This window comes from Danio rerio, chromosome 5 (genome assembly GCF_052040795.2).
Source record: "Danio rerio strain M-AB ecotype USA chromosome 5, GRCz13ab, whole genome shotgun sequence".
Lineage (NCBI taxonomy): Eukaryota > Metazoa > Chordata > Actinopteri > Cypriniformes > Danionidae > Danio > Danio rerio.
In genome coordinates, this window is record NC_141025.1 from 37,591,079 (window position 1) to 37,618,161 (window position 27,083).

At 37.7% G+C, this 27,083-nt stretch overlaps 1 protein-coding gene and 1 long non-coding RNA gene across 8 annotated transcripts in view; both read left to right on the forward strand.

Moving 5' to 3' along the window:
* The window catches only part of LOC103911089 (uncharacterized), an 85,995-nt gene extending 73,382 nt beyond the window's left edge, over positions 1-12,613 (forward strand). For 2 of the 7 annotated variants that reach the window (XR_015491421.1, XR_015491425.1), the window contains one exon: positions 6,346-7,384. This is a non-coding gene — a long non-coding RNA (uncharacterized LOC103911089). Of the gene's footprint in view, positions 1-6,143; positions 6,248-6,345; positions 7,385-7,916; positions 9,576-10,207; positions 10,318-11,624; positions 11,664-12,338 lie in introns of those variants that run through there. The other 5 variants (XR_015491422.1, XR_015491428.1, XR_015491427.1 and 2 more) reach the window with 5 other exon arrangements.
* A 4,816-nt stretch (positions 12,614-17,429) lies between these two features.
* On the forward strand, positions 17,430-24,360 carry nalf2 (NALCN channel auxiliary factor 2). The gene is given in 3 exon segments (NM_001080643.2): positions 17,430-18,510; positions 18,650-18,821; positions 23,646-24,360. Coding segments are annotated over 3 exon segments (1,206 nt in total). The 5' UTR covers positions 17,430-17,784; the 3' UTR covers positions 23,954-24,360.
* Positions 24,361-27,083: the final 2,723 nt, after the last annotated feature.

Below are 27,083 nucleotides of genomic sequence, written 5' to 3' on the forward strand. Positions count from 1 at the left end.
CTGTGGGCGCAAATGTCTTGTTGATGCCAGAGATCAGAGGAGAATGGCCAGACAGATTTGAGCTGATAGAAACACAACAGTAACTCAAATAACCACTCATTACAACCGAGTTATGCAGAAGAGCGTTTTCTGAACGCACAACACGTCTAACCTTAGGGCATATGGGCTACAGCAGCAGAAGACCACACTGGGTGCCAATCCTGTCAACTAAGAACAGGAAACTGAGGCTACAATTAGCTCAGGCTCACCAAAAATGGACAACAGAAGATTGAAAAAAGCAGTTGCTTTGTCTGACGAGTCTTGATTTTTGCTGCGACAATCGGATGGTAGGGTCAGAACTTGGCATCAACAACATGAAAGCATGGATCCATCCTGCCTTGTATTGACAGTTCAAACTGGTGGTGGTGTAACAGTGTGGGGGATACTTACTTGGCACACTTTGGGCTCATTAGTACCAATTGAGCGTTGTGTCAACGCCACAGCCTACCTGACCATTGTTGCTGACCATGTCCATCCTTTTATGACCACAGTGTTCCCATCTTCTGATGGCTAGTTCCAGCAGGATAACTCACCATGTCATAAAGCGTGAATAATCTCAGACTGATTTCTTGAACATGACAATAAGTTCACTGTACTCAAATGGCCTCCACAGTCACACATTGGGTACTAATTAGGTGTACCTAATAAAGTGGCCGGGGAGTGTAGTGTTTCATTTTATTTATTTAATTTTAGAAAGATTTTGAATTTCATCTCAACTACATTTATATAGATTATAAAATACCTTTAGTAGTATTTTAAATACATTAATATACCAAACGCCTTTTACGTTTTTATACACATCTTGATCTTACTGATCTCATTGTCAACAGTTTATCAATTTTATTCAGTCCTCCGATGAATCAGCGAACTCACATATGGGATATTTTTTTATTTATTCTAATTTCTCCAAGTCTTCAATCTTATATTCTATTGTTTTTTTGTTTTTTTTTGACAATTCACTTCAATGTACAGTAGTACTGAAGAACAAACCTGTTGCCACTGCTGTTTCATATTTTTATTTGATATTATTATTTATAAATATATTTTAAAAATATATCTTAAATTACATTTTTATATTTTTTTTAAATGAGATTTTACTTCATTTTTTAGTGTAGATGTTACTACAGAGAACTTCATGAAACATTTGTCAAGTTACTTCTGTAAAGTTTCAGCCATTTTTGTTCTATTCCAGGATAAAAACAGATGAGACAGCTTTTATGTCTTTTCTAAGACATCCAGCTGTAGAAGTTGTTGCATGTCGGACCAGTTCATCAACTCTCTCCTTTGTTATTTTAGCAGGGCACCATGGGATTTGATGTTCTTCAGATTTTTCACAATGTGGAGCCTCTGAGGTTGATCCTTTCATACAATTTCTGGGGAGCAGACTGTGATGATACAGACATACTCGCTCAAACTACTGACACTGTTGTGTGTCTTTTATCAACAGGTTTCATGTAATAATGTTTTTTTTTTCCTCCCACTCTTCTCTCTTTTCACATCTTCTCCAGTCTCACAGACACATTGCAAAAGAAAATGGTCAGAATGCAATCCCAGATTACAAAAACAGCCCCATTTCCCATCAAAATAACATACACACACACACACACGTTCTTAATCGCTTTAATCTACTTGTCGTCCAGATCATATAGTTCACTATTAAAAGGAATTGAATATTTAACCGTGATTCATTTGGGTATCTTGGGTAACATACATACTGGGAAAGACAAGCCATAACAGAAGACAAATCGGGAGATGATTAGCTGTGTGTGTGTGTGTGTGTGTGTGTGTGTGTGTGTGTGTGTGTGTGTGTGTGTGTGTGTGTGTGTGTGTGTGTGTGTGTGTGTGTGTGCGCGTGCGTGTGTGTGTGTGAGAGAGAGAGGGAGAGAGAGAGAGAGAGAGAGCATCGCATGCCTACATCTGTACAAATAGAAGGTGTTAAAAGTTTTCTTAGCAGGAAGGCAACCGCTTACGATGAATCCATCAGCACCGAGGGGTCAAAGGGAAAGACACGTGGTAAGAGATACATCGGTGTGTGTGTTCTCTGAGACTGTCCTCCATCCAGTGTCTTTAAATAACACACACACACATTTATTCACTTTTTCAAACTATGCTTATTAGGTATTTATTTATTTATTCATTTTCTTTTTGGCTTAGTCCCTTCATTAATCAGGGGTCGCCACAGAGGAATGAACCGGCAACTTATCCAGCATATGTTTTTACACAGCGGATGACCTTCCAGCTGCAACCCAGCACTGGGAAACACCCATACACTCTTGCATTCACACACAATTTAGCTGACCCAGGGCGCGAACCAGCGACCTCCTTGCTGTGAGGCGATTGTGCTACTCACTGCACCACCTTTTTTGATATTTTGTAAAATGTTTTTAATTTTGCGTCAATCTCAGGCAACACTGATGACATTCAGTCGTTGTGTATTTTGTTCATAGTCTGTGCTGAAGCACACACAGTTTATGCAACCAGAGCATCTCTTTCTCTCTCACCCGTTCTCTCTTTCTCTCTCTCTTTCTTTCATCTTGAGCAAATTGCCAGTTTTGTGATATATGTGACAGTTCAGTTCAGGACTAAGTAAGATGACAAAAAATCAAGCATATGGTGTCATTTCATTGCCAAGTGCAAATTTCAAACAGCATCCACTTAAAGACAAAACACACATACAGTTAATTGAAAGTGTCATTGAATGTCATTTCATTTCTTCACATGAGTGCACCTTACTGCTCACCCTGTCTAAATACACCCTGCTTGCTTGCTGAGGTTGTGTGCATGTGTGTGTGTGTGTAAAGTATAACATTATTTATCATGGTGACAAATATGGCTAGAATGAGCATGGTTAGCATTAGCTTTTGCTAATAGATGTAGCAATTATCAGAGCCGGATTAACAAAAAGGCTAGGCTGGGCTGAAGCCCTAGGGCCTGCGAAAGGATGGGACCCTTAATTGGCTGAAGAATTCATCTGCGTCATAACGTGGAAAACGCCGTTTTGTCTTATGCCAATAAAGTGGAGAATTTTTTTTAATTCGCTGCTGTTTTAAAACAGTGACACCACTAAATCATGGCTTGGAGTGGCTGTAGCCCAATCTTTATTTCGAGTAGCCCTGTTTTAGTCCCCAGTAAGGGTGGCCAGATGTCCCGTTTTTTTAACATATTTAACCACTCTGGTCCAACTGTCAGTTTTTACAACAAACAGAAATGGTGAGCTGGGGTCCGTTCTTCGTACCTTGCTTAAATGATCTAAGATGATTTGACAGATCCTGGATCTTTTAATATTGATAACTGATCTCTGGATGATTTGGTTCTTCAAACAAGTTCGCAAATCAGATTAAAATGTCTGGATCAACTGATCAGAGATGGCTGCGTGTGTTGTGAAGGACAGATCTATCGATCCTTGAAATCATTATCAGCAATGCAACGATTGGCTGACGGCACAACAGTGTAATGACATCATAATCTAGTTATTATTCAATTATCCATGAGAGCAAAATTACATAAAATTCGTAGTAAACGGTTCGTTAAATATGATATGCTATAACTTTACACCTTTTTTAGAGGGCTGCATGCTTTACACTTTCATGTGTCAAAAGTATTTAGCTATTTATTTAGTTTTACAGTTAGATTGGATTGTCTTTATTATAGTAGCCATAGTAGAATTAGTAGTAGCCTGTTTCTTATTTGGTTCAAAGAATAACTGGATGTTTACAAAAGCATTTTGATATTGGTAAAGGTATCTGCAACTTTTGTGAAGTATCAAATTACCATCAGATTAGCTGTTAAAACATGTTCATGACTGCATATGTATTATTGCTTTTTTTTTAAGTTGCATATTGTGCATGTCTATTACACACAAGTCCATATCAGTAAATGTTCTTATTGAACCATTAGGTGGCAGTCTTTGTACTTTTGTTTTGGAGTGCAGATTGCATAAGTAATTATTAATAACCCGATCTGATCCTGTTTATATAAAATGAGCCTGCACCCTAGCAGGTTTGAGCTACCAGAACTGTTGCTATGACAATAGCTCTGGGATCAGTTTTGAAGAACGAAACGATCCTGGATCGTGTCAAATCGTCAATAACCAAATCCAGCTAACTGAGTAATCCATGTGCGAAGAACGGACCCCTGGATTGTGCCAAATCGTCAGTAACCAAATCCAGATAACTGAGTAATCCACATACGAAGATCAGACCTCAGGAGGAGCTGTTGTGTTGTAAGAACTCCTAAAACCCTTTTTCTGATCTTTCTGAATGAAACGCCTACTTTACTACATTGATTCAGCCCATGGTAGAAAAAGCAAGCCACGACCATTGTTTGCTCATTTAAAATTCCATTTCTCTGCTGCACAATACGAAAAAAATAACAATGGAAGCTTCATGTTCATTGGAACTATAATGTTTGTAGCAGTGGAGAGTCTTGACAAGAAAATGTAGGGAACAGAGAGTGGCAAACGACCTCAAGCTAAGAATCAAACTTGCGTCACCGTGAGCACCTTGATGCTATATGTCGAAGCATTTAACCACTAGAGTATTAGCACTGACTGTTGATGTATTTTTACAAGCTAGATTTTCTTTTGGACCTTAAAGGTGAAGCATGTACTACTTCTGCACTACTGCTGTCATCTACTGATTGAAATCTTGAGATCTACTGATTGAGATAATCTGCTCAATAGCAGAGACTGAAAGACATGTAATGGGTGTGACAGGCATGGAAACATCCAAAACATATTGTGTTGGTGGTCCTCCAGGAACATGGTTGAGAAACACAAATTTATTGGAATTACTAGAAATAATTAAAAGCATACAATTGTAAACATCAATTATGACCATGTCCATACTAATACATTCTTGTTTAAAAACGCATACTTTATCTCCATATTGGCCTTCTGTCTACACCGAGATGGCATTTTTAGTTAATAAAAACATATATTTTAAAAAAATTTCTCTAAAGTGATTCAATTTGAATTTGGCATTTTGGTTAGACAGTGTGGACTACGGAAAGACTTTTGAAAACGATGCATTTTAGCTAAAATGGTGGATGACATTGTAGAGCAGTTGTGTTGAATGCTCTCAGTTTTGACTGCATTGTTAATGATTAATGTCAGTTTGTACATGTTTCAGGTTGCTTTTCTTCATGTGACAACAAATTTTTACTCAGAGCTTTTGTTTTAGCATGAAAAATAACAATGTTATTCAACAGCTTTCTCTCCTCAATGTCAGTATACACTACTTAACTAAAGTATTGTCGCCTATCCAAGTTTTAGGAACAACAAATAATAACTTGACTTCTAGTTGATAATTTGGTATCAGAAGTGGCTTATATGAAAGGCAAAAGCCTAGAATAAGCTTATTTTACCTAAATAAAATATGATCATGTCTTGATTTAATTTTTTTAATTAGGACAGTAAGGTCTGACTTTGCTTAGACAAAAGTCTTGTCACTGAACAGAAATAATGTACAATATAGAATATAAAGTCATGGTGCAGTAGAAAGGAATTAATATTGTGTCTGACTCCCATGAGCTTAGAGAACTGCATCCATTCATCTCTGCAATGACTCAAATAACTTATTAATAAAGTCATCTGGAATGGCAAAGAAAGGAGCACCTCGACCTTCTTTGCTTTCAGAAACTTTGATGTGGAGGCTGAAGTATGAGAAGGAGTGCTATCCTGCTGAAGAATATGCAGCACAAATGTCTTGATAACTCAGACTGTTGATGTTGCCATCCACTCTGCAGATCTCTTGCAAGTCTCCATACTGAATGTAACCCCAAATTATGATTTTTCCTTCACCAAACTTGACTGATTTCTGTGAGAATCTTGGGTCCATGTGTGTTCCAATAGGTCTTCTGCAGTATTTGTGATGACTGGGGCACAGTTCAACAGATGATTCATCAGAAAAATCTACCTTCTGCCACTTTTCCAAATGATCAACTAGAGGTCAAGTTATTTTTTGTTGCTCTTACAACTGGTATGGACGACAAGAATTTTGTCAGGTAGTGTAGGGCGCATATTCACAAGAACGCTGTTCTTAGTATGCGTGTTGCATTGCTGCTGACGTATTACCGCAGATATGCCTTTGCTTTATTTCAAACAGTAGAAGCTACATACAAGAATCTGGGGTACACATCAGTTAAGTGCTTGTGAATGTGCGCAATATATTGACACTGAAGGAGAAGAATAAAGTCATTTGTTTTATATGTGGGTACACATGTATTCTTATTGCTTGATACTTTTCTGATTGAACCACTGAAGGCATATGGGATGTGTTGAAGATTATTATTATTTTTTTTTTCTAGACTTTGAACTAGCAGGGACTATTGCTGTCTATGGAGGATGAGGGAGCTCTCAGATTTCACCTAAAATATCTTTATTCGTGTTCCAAAGATGTCTGTGGGTTTAGAACAACATGAGGGTGAGTATATTCACTTAAAGTGCTCAACTCCATCAACTAAAGAATTATTAGTCACATGACATTTACTGCTCAGGTGATTAACCTGAGAAAGATGGCAACCTGCCAGTTGCACTCTTTCGCAACATCCTGTGCCAGCCAGCATCTGCCATTGGAATGAATGTAAATGCTAACAGATTTCTGTGGGTATTACAGCCTTCTTTGAATGGAGAAAGACAGGAAATGGTGGTCATTTACTTGATGCTGTGCTGTGAAGTACTTGATCTTTCTCCATCACACACCTACACACACACAAACACAACGCAATTGCACATGCTTCACCTCGGCTCCTCTCTGCGCTGACACTAATGTAACTTGGCAAAGAGGACAATTTTTCTCTCATTGGGGAAGGTGCAGGGGGCCATGGACCACACATTCAGATTTACGCTTATACGCACAGGCTGTAATATAATTGTGAGTCAGTGTTTGTATAGCTGAGCGGATGCTGGCTCTCCAAACATCAGCAGATCTCCAGAGATGCACACACACACTATTGTCATTCATTCATACATACAAACACACACACAACATGCTGGGTCTCACCAGTCTGGGGTCTGACATATTAACTGCAGGTGTCGCTTCTGTTTGTGTGAATTTGCATATTCAGAGTTGGCAGTCGTATCGCTCTTTTAAACATTTTGAAATGATGTTGTAACAATAACAATGAATGGCTACTCAAAAGACCTATAGCAACACTTTTTAGTGCATCTGACACATTTTAAGGCTGAAAGACTAATGCAATGAATCTGGCTGGTACTGAGGGAGTCTGGGGAACCATTGTGACAGCCCATCACTCAACTCAATCTGTGAATCACAGTGTGGGGTCTCATGGCCTGGACATGGGGGGCTTTACTGGCCCTGCTCAATCAATTGTCTTCATGGATATAAAAAAAATTATATATATATATATATATATATATATATATATATATATATATATATATATATATATATATATATATATATATATATATATATATATATATATATATATATATTTTTTTTTTTTTTTTTTTTCATACTTATCTTATTTGTAACATTCTGGCCTAAGTAAAACTAAATATGTGTTCACAGTAATGTTTTTATCATAATCTGAAATATCATTACAATGTCAAAAAACATTACAACTGTTGCACTGCTTAAGTTTGTGAAACTAAAACATTTTTCTGGTTTATCTGATGAGTAGAATTGAAATCAAAATCTTTTGCTAAATTAGTATTGTTACAATAGTACAATAGTAGAACTAACACTTTACTGTGCAAACTAATTAATAAACATTAGTGCATATGACAAATCATTTGAAATTTGCATTTATTTGCAGTTACATAAAGTAAACAAAAAAAAACATTGCAAGACCCTCAAAATACACATATTTTTTAAAAATAATGTTATTTTAGGGGTTTTCACCTTTATTGATAGGACAGTGGAGATTTACAGACAGGCAAGTGTGGGGAGCAGAGAAAGGGGAAGGATCAGCAACAGACCCCGAGCCAGGAATCAAACTCAGGTCGCACCTGGAAGCTATCCGTCGACGCACTTAACTACTAGGCTATTGGCGGCATCAAAATACTCATAATTTTTGCAATTTTTTTATTGGTGAATTTTTATATATGTTTTTTGTGACTGAATTTTGTTAACTAACATATTTAAGTATGCTTTTTGAAAAACAATTAAAGGGGTGGTCCACTACAATATCATATTTTAAACTTTAGTTGATGTGTAATGTAGCTGTGTGAACATAAACAACATCACTGAATGTAACACGCTCAAAGTTCAATGCAAAGGGAGACACTGACTTTTACAGAGTTAGCTTAGCAAAGCCTACAGCGAACAAGGTTTGAAGACTACAAAAAAATACATCCAGGCTAGTGAGATCACAAGGGCTTCCGGATATACGCTTTCACCACGTGCATACACTCCGCGCAGCAATGGGACGTGGCCAGATGTGCTGTAATGTTGTAGCAGCGAAAGCTAAAATGCTGTTCAAGCGCTGCTATTTCCACAGAACTTGTTCTGTTTCTGTATTTGGGCTTCCAAAGGACATGCACAAAGGGAGAAGTGCTTACAGTTTAATTATGTTCCAGAGAATTATACAAATATATATAGCTCTAGCATTTGACAAAGGACAGCTTCCAGAATCTTTCCTAGTTTAGTGCTGGATTTGGCTACAAACTCCTTCAATCGAAGAAGCTGTGGATTCTGAACCACAACCTGTAAGTATTTTTATTTGTTAAAATTGATCTATTATATGCACAGTGTCTAGCATACAGTGTGTTGTAGCAAGGATGTAAACAACAGGAAATGCTAACAATTTAGCAAATTTATAATTATCAGTCAAACCGCTGTAAACACCCACAATCTTCATCTTGGCCGCTTTCAGTGTCTCTCTATGCTGCCACTTTCCCTGTGTTCTATATCTCAAATAAGAAACTTGCAAATGATATATGAAAGTTTCATATTACTTACACATGCTTATTCCAAATATATGTGAAATACACTTGTCAGATTTTATTTTAGAAAGCAGTCGTGAGGTTCACCTGTGTGCTGATATGACTAACAGCTACAGTTTACATAACACAAAAGCACGTGCTTGTAGGGGCGTGACGTGGAGCCGATTAACGAATCACAGCACATTATGTTAGCTGACCAATCAGAACCTCTTGAGGGCGGGCTTTTAGGAAATATGACAGCCGTTTTCATGTTAGCTGAGTAGCTGTATATGTAATTTTCTATAAATGAAGCATGAACACACATTGCTTTGCATCTTAGAAACAAAACAAAGTCTTAATTATACACTCGGAATCAACCCCTTAAAGCAGAAACCATTGATATTTGAAAGTGCACAATGAATTCAATTAAAATGTTTTTTTAGAAAAGTATTTTATAATAATATAATTATTAGTTTGTAACTGTAATATTCATGTTGTTTGGATAACAATTTATTGGTAAGAATTGTTTAGATTTTTATACATTTATGAGTTTACATAAATGTGTCATAGAGACATTCATAAATGGATTTATAGCACAGTTTTGCACTGATTTAGTTGCTGTTCAGATTAAATAAAAAATGTATATTTTAATGAACTGTTGTGGTTAGAAAAGAGAGTGTGTTTATGATTGTTTACAGTGAATTAACTCATGTTAATAACTGACACAAAAGGCGTTAGCAAATATTAAGGTATTTTTCTAAAGTGTTACCTGCAGTAAAGGGACTCACATTATTCTAATTCACAAGTTAGGTTTGATGTAACTCATTAATTTCACAATGGATACTTAAACAATCTTGTTCTCCAAAGATAAGCATCACGGGGCTTTAACTATTAGTGTTTAACAAGGAGACAAACACATTTATCTGTGTGCCTGTAGAAGGACAAACCTGAGAAGAGGATTATAACAGAGAAAGGTCACATAGAGGTTCACCTTTGGCAGCAGTGTGGGAAACCGAGTTAATAAATCTCCTATTAAATCCCTGTACATAAACTGTGAAAACAGCCTTCCCTTCACATTATATAAACAGAAAGGGTGACAGAAAGGGTGGAGTCTTTTTAATACGAGAAATAGAATAGAATACGTTTTAAAGAATAGTTCCTGAATGTGTTGTAAGTGTTAACAGAGTAGACTGAGATCAGTTCTGACTTAAGAGAACCTAAATACTGCAATAAGAAACTGCTGAACTGAAGGGCTTTGACTTATGTGTGTTTTTGGTGCAGATTTGCGGTTTCTATGGCTCCTTATGAAGCAGTGGGTTGTATTTCTGAGAATTCCAAAGCACAGAATCAATCAGCACGTTTCATTACGCGCACACACATTCCACACTGAGGTATGTAAATGCAGATTCTGCTGTCCTCTTCTGGCACTCTGAAGAACTGCAGCCTTTCATGTTCTCTGTGTGACACGTATAACCAAAAAAAAACTGATTTATTCACATTTTACATTATGGCTGCACTTAATATTTTGAGTTGCTTTTCCAGTTTGGGGAGCTTAAATTCAAAAGAACTGAAATATAGCTTTAAATTTTAAGGCTGTGCTACAAATAATCCATATAGCCTCTATAGTGAAAATAGAGTGTGAGGTATATTTGGCTTTGTGCTTTATTTTTATCCATCATGACATTAACATTAACGTTTGATGTTTTAAAGTGACGCTGCTGGACTTTATTATCTCAAGCATATTCATGGCCAAAGCTCTTTTTGAGTTCACTGTTTTGCTACTTCAGATTATTTTCTCTTTGCATTGTCTGCTGCTACAGTAGCCTACAGCATTATTTAAAGATGTCATAGAGTGTGTTAATTTAGTATGTTAAATTTTAATCTGATATGTACATAGTAGGTATGTGGCTTAAGTAAGTGCAAAAAGTATAACCACAAGAATTACATCTAAAATGAAAAGCTCAGTTTTGACCTTATTTGGAATGCTTGTGAATATCAATGAGCTGTGTGCTAATGCTCTGCAACTCGTGTCTGTGCCTGAAGATCTCTCACACCAACACAATCTCACGGCAATTTGTAGCTTTTTGATTTAGTGGCTAATTTGTATAAATTCGTACGATCTAGTTCAATTTAGTACAATTTAGTACGATTTGCTCATCCCCCAATGATGGTTGGGTTTAGGGGTGGGGTTAAGTGCCACGCCACCTTTTTAAAATCGTACAACTTCGTACGACTGAACTCGTACGAATTAGACAACTAAACTGATCAAAACGTAAAATACTTACGTTTTCTTGTGAGATCAGGCTGCTCACACACATGTTAGTATTAGTAGACTCTCCATATGTGTAATGTATTTTATTCTGTCAAAACCTTTTGTTATACTGCCCTAAAACAACCCTCACAGGAAACCTGTGGCACATTTTGAATGTCAAAAGATTACCATTAATAAGATTACCATTAAATATGTATTTAGGCATTTTGAATTACAAGGACATAAGGCCTATCTTCATAAACCACCTCAATGTAGTAACATCTGAGTCATACCCATGACGTATATGGAGTGGGTAGCACAGTGGCGCAGTGGGTAGCATGATTTTCTCACAGCAAGAAGGTCACTGGTTTGAACCTTGGCTTGGTCAGTTGGCATTTCTGGGTAGAGTTTTAATGTTCTTGCTGTGTTCGTGTGTGTTTCCTCCAGGTGCTCCGCTTTCCCCCATCGTCCAGACATGCGATACAGGTGAATTAAATAAGCTAAATTGGCCATTTGTATATGTATGTAAAAGAGTGTGTATGGGTGTTTCCCATTGTTGGGAAAACCGCTGTGTAAAACATAATTTGGTGGTTCATTTCATTGTGGTCACCTCAGATTAGTAAAGAGACTAAGCCAAAAAGAAAATGAATTAATATACTTTATATAGACAAGGCAAGTTTATTTATATAGCACATTTCATACACAATGATAATTCAAAGTGCTTTACATAAACAAGAAAGAAACTAGAAAAAAAATTTAAAGAATTAAAAATTATTAAAACAGATTCAAATGTGATAAAAACAGGTTATAAAAGAATGAAAAAGAAAAGAAAGACATCTGTCAGTGACAATGTGTCGGACGTAGCACTGTGCTCATTCAGTAAAGGCACAGCTAAACAGAGCCTTGATTTGAATGTGCCAAATGTTGATTCACCCTGCTTTGACTGAACTCTTTTATATGTTTATATGATCCTAAAGATCTGAGTGACCTGTTTGTATTCAGGGAGCATATCTATAATGTATTGAGGTCATAGACCATTTAGTGATTTATAGACAAGTAATAAATACATTCATTCATTCATTTTCGGTTTAGTCCCTTTATTAATCCGGGGTCGCCACAGCGGAATACACCACCAACTTATCCAGCTATTTTTTTACGCAGCGGATGCCCTTCCAGCCACAACTTATCTCTGGTAACAAGTAATAATACTTTAAAATCTATTCTGAATGTAACTGGGAACCAATGTAAAGACCTGAGGACAGGTGTGATGTGCTCTGATTTTCTGGTTCTGGTCAGAATCCTGGCAGCAGCGTTCTGGATGAACTGCAAATGTCTGACTGTCTTTTTGGGAAGTCCAGTGATGAGTCCATTACATATTACTGTATATATAAAGTTGAAATATCTAATTGGCATGTGTGTTCAATAAAAAAGGTCAGGAGACTTTTCTGGATTTATTGGATACAAATGAATAGTTTGATTCACAGAAATCTGGTATCCTCAATGCAATGTAAAAGTTACATTCAGTTACATTGCAGCAATTTTCATTTCCTGACTGCAACTTTTATAGGCAGCTGATATTCACCTTATTCTCAGCTGACGAGTGGGCGCTGCCATTTGAATCTTTTTGTCTAGCGACTTCCGGTCACATTCACTTCCATTCATTTTTTGACGTTAACAACTGCTCGTTACGCTGCTTGATGTTGCAATTTAATATTTTCTTATTATATTATGCTACTTGGTCTGTGTAGTCATGCAAACATTTGTTTGTTGAGCAAGTAGTTTGGCCATTTTCTGCCGTTTATTATTCCTAGTCATTTCTCCCATAGGCGACTGAATCGGAAGTTCTAAGACAATCGCGAAAACAGGCGCACTTCCGCATTTTAGAATAAGGTCAATTAACAGGTGGAGTTTAGTGAAATTCGTCACTTGTCAGTCAATCTCCAGTCCTCTATTGGCCACACCCATACATACGTCCTCTTTTCCTACAAATTCTCAGCACAACATTAAAAGCATAAGTCTTTTTAGCTGCGCATATTCTGTTTCAACCCATCTCTGCTCACATTTAGTTTAGTTTAGACAATCAGGTCTTTGCATTTCTATCAGCTTCATCTATGTCTGCAAAAATGCTTCATTAGCATGCAAATCATATCACACTCAAAAGAAAAAAATTTGGTTCATATATCACCTTCAAACAATACAATTTTAAAAAATACTATTGTTTATTGAAAAGAAAATGAGACAAAACTAATAATAAAATTAATTTCTTTTTTCCTTACAGTAGTTATACTATATATAATAGTTGTCAATTGGAAGGATAATTATACTTACAGTATTTGAACAAATTGGGTAAATTCCATGTTAAATAAGAGTCTTTTTAACTGAAGTGGTATAGAGGTTTATTTTAATTGAAGTGGTATAGAGGTTTATTTTAGCTAGGTGGAATGAGTAAATGATACGTAATGAAAGTTTACTCCTGAGTAGTATTGAGGATGAAAAAGAAAGATATTTAGAATGTTTAGAATTTTCTGGTTTTAAAGTATATTTAATTTGTATCTACCTTTTCATAAACAGTTTTTGTCGTTTATTGCTATCCTTTCATTCTTTACAGTAAGAGCTGAGTGATCACAAGATGCTTAAGCATGCATTAAACACCTGTATTTAGCAATGTACATGGGTTTGATGCCTTATTGCAAGCATACAAATTTCACAATGTACACGTAAAACAGACCTTATGCCTATTCGGGGGCACTGAATAAGTTATTTTCTGAATATCAAGAATGATCATTGTTGTAATCTCACTATAGACAATGTTATGGCCACTGCTTAATAGATTATATGAATAGATTATCAAAGTCAGTGTTTTTTCTTACTGGCCTGATTTTCATCTGTATTTTACACTCATGGGATTTACAAAAAAATAAGGAAACAATGCTGTTTGAGGCCATGTCATTTCCATGTATTAAACTCTTTATTATTCAACTATGCCTGGGTTTGCATTATTTCATGGCACCTTTCACATCTGTAATAATTCTGAGGAAATACTGGTTTCGAGTTGATGGCATTACTCATGGTCTGCTGAGGGTAATTTGTTCATTCTAATGAGTTGTTTTTTAATATATGGTGGATGAACTGTGAGGAGAGTAACGACACCTCTTTAAACCCAGTTTTTAAAACACTTCTTCAACTGCAAATCTTGGAGCATATATAAAGGTGAATGCCCAGAAACACCTAAATCCCTGTATGCTTTCACTTTTGAGAATGACACTCATGAATACAGACTGGATTGTGTCTTTCTGATAAGTGGTGATCTGTAAGCCTCAGCACATTCCCAACTTGACCTTTATCAGCCAGGGGTCAGATGTCAAGGATCGTGATGAGTAAATCAGTAATGTGTTGGAGAGCGAAGCACTTGCATACACTTCAACCCCTAATCAAAGCCACAACAACAGCCTACAAGTGTAAACCAATTAATATACTCCACAATCAGGGATACAGAGTGGGGGTTTTATTGCCACATAATACGTGATCTCTTCTTTCATTTGAACTTTGTCTGTATTCACGCGAAACTGAGTGTTTCTGCATCCGTTTGTAAGTAGATGCCAGCATGTGTGTTCTTAGTTGGTGTGCATTTCATTTGATCTCTATCTCATCTTTGAAGTTTGACTCCTGCCCTCTCAACTGTGACCCTGCGTGTTGAATAAAGCGATGTAGGGGTCGGGTGATTCATTCACAAAATGAACACACACACATAAGTTCTCCCAGTCTCCACAACAGCACAGAACTGATGAGTGTGCAGTGCACATCAAAAGAAAAGATATAAGAGAAATAGGGGAAAAGTTGAATAGAAATTATGTTGTTTTGTCTCATTTTTATTCTTGCAGCTTGTTGTTTATGTTCTTTATATTTTCAGGGAAATATGTAGTCACAACAATTAATATTTAGTTACTCTACTAAATAAATAAATATATTTTATTTACTAAATAAAATTTATATTTTTCATAACTTATGATTTATAACCAGTTTATTATAATTATTTAATTAATTTGGTTCTAGAATACACAAGGATCCGCTAGGTGTGTTAAGTCCATTTAATGTTATTTAAGTTAATTAATTTAAATATATATATTCTACTTGAACATTTTTATATATATATATATATATATATATATGACAATGACTTCACTGTACTCAAATGGCCTTCACAGTCACCAGAGCTCAATCCAATAAAGCACCTTTTGGGATGTGGTGGAATGGTGGAATGTCTATGGACCAAAATATTTCCAGTACCTTGTTGAATCTATGCCACAAAACATTAAGGCAGTTCTGAAGGCAAAAGTGGGTTCTACTAAGGTGTACCGAATAAAGTGGCCGGTGAGCGTATATATACATGTATGAAATAAAGCTGAGTACTTTTATCATAGTGTCATTCTCTTAAATGCACACATGGAAAGTATGTCTCTACACCAGTCATGTCTAAACACTGCTAAAAACTAAATAAAATTGGTCAAAATATTTTTTGAACATAAAGGATGCAATAGATGGGCATACACTTTTAGGATAAACAGACCCACATGAAATGTGGTTTGTATTCCACAGAAGGTTGCATAGATTTCAGTGGAATTCAGAGCGCCCAGATGCTTCCATGTGGGCTTGATTGTGACATTTACAGTGGGGCAGCAGTTCCCTTTTCTTTCCTGACGTACCGTTGCAAACATCAGAGAAGAGAATCCAGTATACTGTAAAATCAGACAATGAAACCACAAGGAAAGAAAGGAAAGCCTGTGTGGAAAAGACAGTTTGAGGGTCACTGCACCAACCAAGATGACATGTGATCTGAAAGAAGTAAACATTGCTACAAGACTCTAATTGGTGTTTAGTATTTTGCTTTGGACAAAGTCTAGTATTAGCATCTGCTACTAACTAACATGACCTCAAACTTCAGCGCTGATTTCCGGATGAGGAGTCAGTCAGTGGAGCCCCCGTCATCTCTCTTTTACAAAAGCACTCGAAACACATGCTGTTTGAGGAGAAAACTACCTCTTTTATAAGCCCTGCAGGGCTTGCAAATGCTCTAGAGTTTATTTAAAACCAGTAAAAGATCTGGATAGAGCTCGGCCCCGGAAACACACCTAGTCCCCCTTGGCTTATTATAGCACAGGATCAAAAGTCCAGATGATAAATCCCACCCTCTCCTCTCAACACTTTCCAGAGGCCCTCAGTCACCGCTGTTTTCATCTGCTACTGCTGCCAAGTTTTAGAGGCAGTCTCTTATTTGGGCTTATAGCGCCCTCTAGTGTGAGAGGATGAACGAAGACTACGCACACTCGCACAGACTCAAAACATAGCCTCTTCAGTGGTTGTGCTGCTATAGAGCCCCACTGGCACTGCCATAAAAAGTTGAAAACTTAATAGTTTTTTTTATGACAATAAAATACATTATATAATAGTACTTAATCTTTTTGCTTCCATGAGCCCAGCATATTTGTCAGGGCTCTTTATTTATCTATCACTTTTAAGTGAAAAACCATTAAAGTGTCTTTCTTCTGTTGAACATTAAAGATATAGGCCTAAAAAAAGCTGAAAACCTAAAACCACTGACATCTATAGGGATTTACTGTATGTAGTTGAAGGCCCCTGTGCTAGTTTTAGATACAGCATTTTTATTTTGTGTGTGTGTGAATTACTATCCCTTTATGTGAACTCCTGATACATCTTAAAGTTGCAATTTACCGTATTTACAAATACATTTTCCCTTTCCCTACTGGAGTAGTATAGCCATACTCCACTTTGCACATCCCTAGCTACAAAACCATTCAAAACCATTTGTTGTGATAGCATTGTGGAAATGTCCTGTAATTTTATTTTCATAGTAGAATAAATTACATATGTATCTCCAACAGTTCATTTACCTCTTATTTTCCTTTGCCTAAATAGGTGAAATTAAACTGATAAATAGCATTGTTAATTTTCGGTGTTAACATTATTCTAAATTTCTTTACCTAAATGAATGTAATATTATGTAATTAAACGTTTATGTCTTGTGCCCATTCTTCCCCCAATGCTGTGACGATGCTGTGCGCCGAGGAAGGTGCGCGGGGTGATTCCTCGAGGGGTGGGCTGTGGGCTACAATGCGCGCTGCTGAATGGTGAGCGCATAGTGAATGAAGCTTCAATGGAGGAGGCAAGGATGCGCGCGACAGCGCACGCGCCACACCCCCGCCTTCAATTAAAACATCTCAGGGTTCGTCTGGGTGAGAGCGAAGATGGCGACAGAGTGAAGGAGACCACGGGAAGATGACAAGCCCCTTACAGACAGACGAACACGCACGAGCTCTTCACCCCGCCGCCTCGGAGATGCCCGTGAACGAGTAAGAAGCGGCTGCGTGCGATGTGTTGTCAGGGAGATGCGGGGTAGGTGATGGAGTCTCGCGGCATGTGCTTTATCATGCACTGTCTCGGTAATTCAGACGCAGGTGTTTGCAGTGCAGATTCATTTTGAGCAGCAGGTGAAAAGGATGCTTCGAGCCATCATGTAAACGCCGCGGTGGGGAATATTGCGGAGGAGACCCGCCCGTGTGAGCTCGCGCTTTGTCTCCCCCTCTAAAATATGATCACGGGCGCCTGGCGGTGTGGAAGGAAACTTGACGCCGAGTTAGAAATCTGCCGCGTGACCGAACCCATCGACAAGCCGTGCGCGGAGTCGGAGAAGGTGCAGAGATGGCGCATGAGCCTCGCGTCGCTTCTCTTTTTCACTGCACTGCTGTCCGACCACCTCTGGCTGTGCGCAGGAGGCAAGCTCCGCTCGAGAGACCGGACTCACCGGAGGACGTGGAACAACGCGAGTCACGACGCCCAGACGGGCCTTCGCGATGAGGACTGCGGGGTTCTCTTAAGCAATCTGACAGAAAACGGGCCGGACTGCGTGGAGGCTGACGCCCGGCGCCGCGCGCCTCTGGAGTCCGCATGCTCTACGCTTTACAGGCAGAAGAGCGGCTCGGTGAGCTCCTCCTATTCTGTAACGGTGCCCACGGTGTCGCCACACGCGTTTTTGGAGTACTTCCGGAACTTCAGCTTGTCGTTTTGCGACGCGCTCACAATAGCGGACCTGCTGGAGAGCATGACCAGTCCGGACGGGCTCAACTGCAGCCTGACGCACATCATTCGTGACCTGTTCAGCGGCGGACCGGAGGACGGGGACGCGTGCAGCGCTTGTGTTCACGCTTACACCCGACTCGACCAACACGCTCAGGAAAAATATGAGGAGTTTGATGCCCTTACGCGCAAATACATGGCGGACGACTACTCAGTGCGCGCGCAAACACACCTGTGTCAGGTGAGAGGCTTTTTTAAGTTACTGCCATCATCGCTTTGGTTGACGTATATTAACTGAATGTGTAGATGCATGTAATCAGTTATAACAAGTAACCATCCAGAAGCTTGAATACTTCATTCTGCATATGTTTGTGTTTCAGGTAGTGTATAAAGCCTGGCTGTGTGCAGAATACTTTCCAGTTCCCCAGCGGCAGTGTGTGCGGTGGCTCCCATGCCGGCACTACTGTGGTGAAGTCACTGCCACCTGCCCCTTCATCCTACCTGACAATGACCGCTTGCTGTATGCCGGCTCGCCCAGCTTTCTATGTGCAGGTAAATGTCATACACTTAACTGACAACCCCTTTCTAAATATCAGGTTTGATTGCAGTAGATGTCCAGTAGAAGTTTATGAGACTCTGGCCTTCACAATGCCCAAACCTGAACCCACTGAACACCTTTGGGATGAAGCAGACTGTGATCTGGGCTTTTCACACCAAACTGAGTAAATCAATTCTGTTTGGACCTCTCTGTGTACACGGGCTGCAAAGGAGAAATTTCTGTGTTGGAATAAAAACACATCACAGTTTGATTAAAACTAGAGGCACATTAATAACATATTTGACCTCATTGAAATTACTGGAGTTATGCATACATTTACTACTGAATTTACATTATTAATTACTGGAATTAAATATACATCCATATGCAGCATTAATACACATAAATTAGACACTTTTCATCCATATACATTTTTAATGGCTAAATTAAAAATGTCAATAATAATTGTAAAACAACAATATTTCCAAAAATATAAATTAAAAAAACTGTGTGTCTGGCTAAATGTGACTAAACATCCAATGTGTCAACTTTTATTAACTTCACACCAAGTATTGCTCTCACTAAACACTTTTATAATTATCTCTGATTATTGAAATAAAGGTCAAATAAAACTTAAACAAATGTTATATTAAAAGCAGATTATTTTAATTTAATTAAAACAAGTTCTAAAATAACAAACAAATAAATCAATAAAAATGACCAAAGACCAAAATAACTAAACATTAAAGATAAAACAACAATCTGAAATATAAAATAAAGCTAAATCTAAATATGAATTAATACAAAATTGTGCAAAATTGAAAATAATACAGAGAGTATTCTACACTTACTATGGCAGATACAATTGCTAGTCATTTGCAATAAGCAAAAGCCTATGTACATATTTTCATATTTACATACATCTGCTTTTAATACCATGTAGATACATCAACTTTTACAATATCTGTTGGTATTTGGAGTAAACAGAATGATAGTTTAAGTCTGTGTCCCGGGGGTAAATTAAATCAGTTATGATGTATTTAAATATCCGGTGCCTCAAGAATGTCTTTTATTTCTCATGTTATTTTCTGTCTATACAAATTAAATGAGAATGCAATGTGGCTTATGCTGTTATGGAAAGATTGTGAGAATAAAGAGCAGTTCTGAAATTACTGCTATTTATTTATAAAGATGAGCATATTTTTAAATCAGAAATTATGTACATTGTCAAAGTTTTAGGAATTATGATTGCTTATAAACTGATTTTATCTGTAAAGCAAACAAGACTAAGGGAAACAAGTATATCAGTTAAACTAGCAAACCTTTTAATGTTCTATAAACTAATGTGATGAAAACGAAAGAGTAATTGTGGCGCAGTGGGTAGCACAATTGCCTCACAGCAAGAAGGTCACTGGTTCGAGCCTCAGCTGGGTCAGTTGGCATTTCTGTATGGAGTTTGCATGGGTTTCCTCCGGATACTCCAGTTTCCTCCACAGTCAAAAAAACATGCTGTACAGGTGAATTGAATAAGCTAAATTGTGTTAATGGGAGTGTATGGGTGTTTCCCACTGCTGGGTTTCGGCTGGAAGTCCATCCGCTGCAGAAAACATATGCTGGATAAGTTGGTGGTTCATTCCGCTGTGGTGACCCCTTGATTAATAAAGGTACTAAGCGGAAAAGAAAATTAATGAATGAATGAAACTAATAAAAATAAATGAAATAGTAAGGATGGCAAGCAAAATCATAGGATGCAAACAAGTCTCAGCTGATTTAATACAGCATTTTCAGTAATGAGCTTTGTCTATAAGTGGAGATTTACATTTTATCATATAAATGTTGTTTTAGGGAACTAAATACATTTGAAGACAAATTTATAAGACCTCCTGATAAAATTGTAATTATTTTTCAAATTTACCCTAAGTGATGTTTAACACCAAAACATTTTCACAGTAGTCTCTATTATATAATATTCTCTTCTGGAGAAAGTCTTATTTCTTTTAGTTTGGCTAGAGTATAATTTTTATTAAAGGTGCAGTATTTAAGAATGACACATAGTGGTTGAACTAGGTATTGCACGCCTGGTTTAAAACACATAAGCACAGGTTGCCGGATTGACAGGAGCGAGCCTGACCTTCAAGCACAAAGGCTTATTTAAATCATGTTGTAAATAAAAGCAGCATAAAAAAAAGCATATTTTCCATATTAAAAGGAGTTTTTCTTCTAACCAAAACCTAAAATTTATATTTTATTTCTTGCAGCTGAACAACACGATATACTGTAATCACTCCAAGTGCACCAGATGTGCTTTATTCAGTGTTAAATGCTAATAATGCGAGTTTGACTGCCGTTTTACTTGACATTTATGGCCATACTACTGAAAGCAGCAGCAGATAGTTTACCTCAGATCCTGAAAATAAAACTATTTGAAATTAAATTTTAGAACTGTGACTTAGTACAAGCCAACACATATCAGTGATTCAGCATGTACATTTATTATTGTTAAAGGTTTAATATGTATTAGTTAGTTTATAAACCTTAACATTTCATTGGAGTGCAATAAGTGCACTATTCTGTGCTTCTCATTGGCTGTATTTAAATTTCTTTCGTGTTTCGTCGGGTGCAAATAGCCAAATTGCTTGTCACTCTGTATCTTCTCACTTAGCGTGTTGTTAAGACTCAGGGTTACATTGTAACCTGCTCACCAAATACTTACTGTTGTAATATTTATCTTATTTGCTAATTAATAATCTCAAGTGTAACTCTGAATCTGCGTCTCATTTCAGCGCTGTTACTGTCGACCGGAGGTCACAGACACACACTTTGAGAGCATTTTTGAATGAATGAATAAATGAAATGCGCTGTTTTTCACCATGGCATACCGGGGTGCAGTAAAATAATTGGTTAAAGTGGCATTGGGTGAATTAAATGACCAAAACAAGACGTTCCAGCACATAACGCACATATTCAAAGCAGAATAACTCACTTCAGCATTGTTTTTCAGATAAACAAGAATGTTAACTTGGTTTCTTAAATATCTGCAAACATATTATAGTGTTTTTATGCTTTAGAAGAGTCAAAAACTAACATACAGCTCCTTTAAAATACTTCTAAAGTCTATTTTATTAGCCTCCTTAAAAATGTTTTTTCAATTAGCTACATAATAAACCACTGTTGTCCAATGACTTGCCTAATTAACCTAGTTAAGCACTAGGGTTGGGCGATGTTGACCAATTTGGCATCGTACAATGTCTAATGTAAAACATCGCGATGAACGATGCCATCGTCGTCGTAGGCGGGGGGTGGCTGTTAAATATCAATTAATTCATAACAAATTAATTAATTGTAGCCTACCGTTTTCACTACCTGACCCACATGGTCTTTGCTTTACCCATAACCAAACCATAAATAAATAAAGTTACAAACAAATGGCCCCCTGTCAATCACTTTTTTTTCCGCGGGACTCTGGAATGAATAGGCACAGTGATCTGTGTCGTTCTAATGGCTTTCCCCATAGCTAGTGAAGGAGACGAGAGTTCGGTTGGAGTTCACTGTAGTGCATTCATTTTCATTGTTTTCACTGCAAAATCCTCACCGCGTGCGCGGATTTAAGAGACATTTACACAGAATGCATCTTTGCACATAAAAACGCCAAACGCAGCACACAGGAACAGATAAACAGTTGTTATGTGAACTTGTAATGTGAACTAACCCTAACCCTAAGCCTGCACTACTTGCCCCACCTTTGTGCTCTTCTTATTGGCCCACTGCTCTAACTGAATGCGAATGATTGGTTAATATCAGCTGACAATCACTCAGTCGATGCCTTCTGCCTTTAGATGACAGGAGCTACAACCGCGAAAATGTGAAGCGCTGAAGATGAGAGAATGAAAATAACCCTGACAGATTTACCCACAGTTACTAATAATGGCACATCTTATTAGTTATAACTTATCATGTGCTGAATGTTAATTTACCATTTACACTTTTCCAAGAGTGGATTCCAGTAGCTTAAGTTTGAAAAAGACTAAAGCCATTTACTGTATAGTCTGTGAGACGGGGTTTGCAGGTAACAGCGTTTGCCACTGAATCTACTCATTTTAAGTGCGAGAGGTACTGTATAATCCTTGATTTAATCCTCACGATGCTGTCAGCCGTGCTAGTGGCAGCTACATATAACATTTAACACAGCTCATGAAAAGACTGCTATTGCCATTAAGATGACATGCAAATATTAAGTTATATATCAATATAAATGTGGGGCGGGGCAATGAATCCCAATGGCATCGTCTATCGGCACAACCCTATTAAGCACATAACTATTGCACTTTAAGCTGATTGCAAAATAACTAATAAACTATTATGTACTGTCATCATTTCAAAGACAAAAAAATTGTCATTAGAAATTAGTAACTAAAAGATTAAGTTTAAATTGTGTTGGGAAAAAAAATCTTCTATTCGTTAAACAGCATGTGGGAAATAATCTAAAATATGACAATTTCGCATGAGGGCTAATCTTTATCTGTGTATGTGATTGTGCCATATGGATGTAGTATATATAGTCTGTAGACCAGTTTTAGCAAAGCCTGGACTGTGAAGAATTACTAATAAAACTGGAAAAAAAAGGCTGGATTCATGGAGTTGACGTGACAAACATGACAAAATGAATGGCTTGAAAGAAATGTCCAGATTGATTGGTGCTAAAATTGATTGAGATTTCTAGAGAAGAGCGCAGCTTATGTGTGGAAATCATTGAGAAATGTTTGCTTTTGATTCACTGAAATGAGTCAACACTCAAAAACCATTTGCTTCTAACCCAGCGTTTGTCCGTTTATCATCAGGGTTTCAAGAGGAGTATTTGAGCAGTCAGGGTCCAGACTGCTGTGACGTCAGATGGAGTGGATGTGACTCTGCTGTAGGCGCTGCATGTGCCCTGACGCACCTCCCAGGCTCCTTTTCTTTCCACAGGAGGTTATCGTCGGGGGCCATGTCATGTACAAATCGTCTTCATGGCAGTAAATTGAAACTGTGTGTGCTTGTTCTCTTCTTACTACACACATTCATCTCCATAACAACACTGCAGCATTGCAGCACTGGCTCCTTGGAGGCAATAGTACCTCTAGAAGAAGTTCCCATGAGGGAGGAATAAGAGACTGGAACATCTCCCTCTTTATTGGGAGGCGCACATGCTGTGAAAGTGTTTTTGTCTGCCGTGCATGAGACGAACCTTACCGAATGCCTGGAAAACACAGGAAGTCTCGCCACCGCTAAAGCGTCTGTGCCTGTCTTTTTGAGGACTGGAACATCTGGCTTGGTCTAAGCGTGCATGTATCCGTGCGTTTGTTTGAACGAGTGAATGTTTTAAACACGTTTTTTCAGTGTTTGTTTCTTTTATCGGGACTACCTGGCTGCACATGTTTAAAAAAAACGGTTCATGAATGATAATTTGTTTGGTTTCGTTTTAGACTGCATTCTAAAAAACTAAAATGAACGGATGAATGATATTGTTACATTTCTCCTCGAATAAATCCAACACTATTGGAGACGTTTTTCATATTTAAGATTCTCTTCTTTTAGATTGGTTTCTGCTGGCAAGTTCTTTTACACAATAAAGAGTGCTAAGTCATACAAAAAGTGTTTTAGGGGTAGTTAAAGAGCCCTTATTATGCATTAAAAAATGTCATATTTTGGTTTTGGGGTCTCCAACAACAGGCTGATATGCATGCAAATCTCATTGTCTTATAATATGCTTTTATTTTTGCCTAATTGTCCCAACGACTCCCATATTATTTGTTCAGCGATTCATCTGTTTTCAAACCCCTCCTTAGCTCGATGCTAATCTGCACTGATTGGTCCGATGACCCAGACTACTGCGATTGGTCGACTGGGTTCAGCGTGTGACATAGAGAGAAACACACACCACGGCTTATCAACAATTTTGAAGTAGTCAGAGTGCAGAGTGTATGTGTGAACCCAATGCAGTTAAACACCAGCATATTGCTCTGTCCTTAACCATGACACACAGTGACAAAAGCTGAGCTATTTTGAAACTTGACCACTGCACGTGTGTAGGAACAGCTAATGGTGGCCATAGCAACGACAAATGGCGAAAGCTCACAAATGCAATCAAATCCGTAAACAAAACAGCTTGTGCCGAGTTTTTAACATGGTTTTAGGCGCTAAATGTGAATTTAAACAGTTAACCAGATACAGTACAAGCACTTACAAGTAACAAAACACAATTAAATAAATAGCTATAAAAAACAAGGAGGCAACCATTTTAATCACACTTAAGTTACATACACTTTTGAAATAGAGGAAGGAACTGGTCCAGGAACTGTGTACTGTAAAGTTCCTGTCAAGCTTTGACAAAGTCTTATACATCAATAGTCCTCTGATCCTTCCTTTAACAAACAGCCGATGAATCCCCCATTGTAAGCATGCAGATTGCTGAAGCACTCGTCAGAAAAATGATGGGAACACAGTACAAGGCTGGGGCTATAATGCTGAGGTATTTTTGCAAAATTAAACTTCAACCACTGACTCTTCACAGCCTTATCTTTGGGTAGGGAAAATAACACTAACTTTCCCTCATACTTCACAGCACAGCGTCTTCCCGACATGATTCAACCGGGATCTGCTACAGTGTTTGTCTTCTTCTTTTTCTTTCTACGTTGTTTGTGGGTGGGAGTTTCAATTTTCCTGGGCCTTTGCGTGCAACAAATGGGCGGGGCTTGAGTTTTGTATAGACATCACACCAACGCAGCCAAACATTTGTTACTCTGAAAATTAATTTAAACCACTCTGAGTCAACTCTTTTATAGATGAATCAACAGTTTTAAACATGGCGCACTTTCAGATTTAAGCCTTAACTGGAAATTTCACTTCACTTTGACCTGTTACTCACTGCATAGAAGGTCATTTTCAAAAACCCATAATAGGGGCTCTTTATTGTGTCAGATAAACAACGAAATCATTAGTCCAAGGCACTTGACTTATTATTTCGTTGCTATTTTGTTTTAATCTTCCTCGCTAACCCTCTCTAAAGGCTTCCACACGCTGCTGTAGCCAATACCTATTAACGCCTCTTACATTTACTCATGGGTTTTATGTTGGTCTTGATGTTTCTAGGCTGTTAAAGGGGCTTTTGGTAGTTACCATTTAGCAGATGCTTTTCTTCAAAAACAACTCGCTGTGCACTAATTGAAAAAAGACTGTGGGAAAAACTTAGGAAACATTACAAATTCGCTCCATGTGGACTGTCACAGTACTACAAACTCCCCAATAACAACATGAAAACAAGTTTTAAATTATTACTTCACTCAGACAGGGTAGTTTCAGGCACTTGCGACATTTACATAATGGCCAGTAATATCCACTTTTATAGTAAGTGGATATATTTCATTCTCCTCTGGCTGTCAGACCGAGAAGCATTTGTGGGAGGAAAACAAGCAGTGTTTAAGTGTTCCAGACAGGCTGTCAGCGTGCATTAGCGGAGGGGATTTAGATTCTTTCAGCAGGTTACAATGTGTTTGTTTACATGGACACCAATAATCCGATTTTAATACGATTAAGACAAAACTCTGATTAAGAGTCTACCATGTAAACTGCGATTTTTGATTACCTTAATCAGGCTAAAGTCATAATTGAACTAAACAGAAGCGGAATTAAGATGTGGAGTATACTGATTTTAATCACATTATTAAAGGGCAGTTTTGTGCTCACTGCATCATGGTATTGTGCTCACTGCTCTAAAATATATTCTTTTTAAATGTCTGGGTAAAAAACTAAAACTTTTTTCGCCTTTGAAAACAATATAATTTATTTTTTGAAAGATTTATAATAGTTTGGAGCACAAAAGCTCGAATGAATCATTGACTTCTGCTTTCTTCATTAGTCTCAAAAACAAAGATTTCTTTACAAATTAAAACAGCATCTATTTCTGCTGGAGATGTCCTAAAAAAAATAACACAGTATTACAGAAAATTTTGGCTTTGGTGTTAAAACCTTGACTTTTCCAAACCGCGGTATACCTTAAAAAAAGGTTATCCTCCCATGACTAGTACAGACATGTAAACACCTTAATCCAACGATTACTGTTGTCAAGGAGTTTCACCGCATTTGTGACAGAATAGTCTATACACAAACGACTGTTTGACACTATTCTCTGCACCTACCGAGTCAGTGAAGGACCACAGACACCTGCATTGCGAAATGCAGAGGGGTTTTTTTTTCCATATGGCATGTGGTATCAAATTCCATTAAAACAACACTCTTCC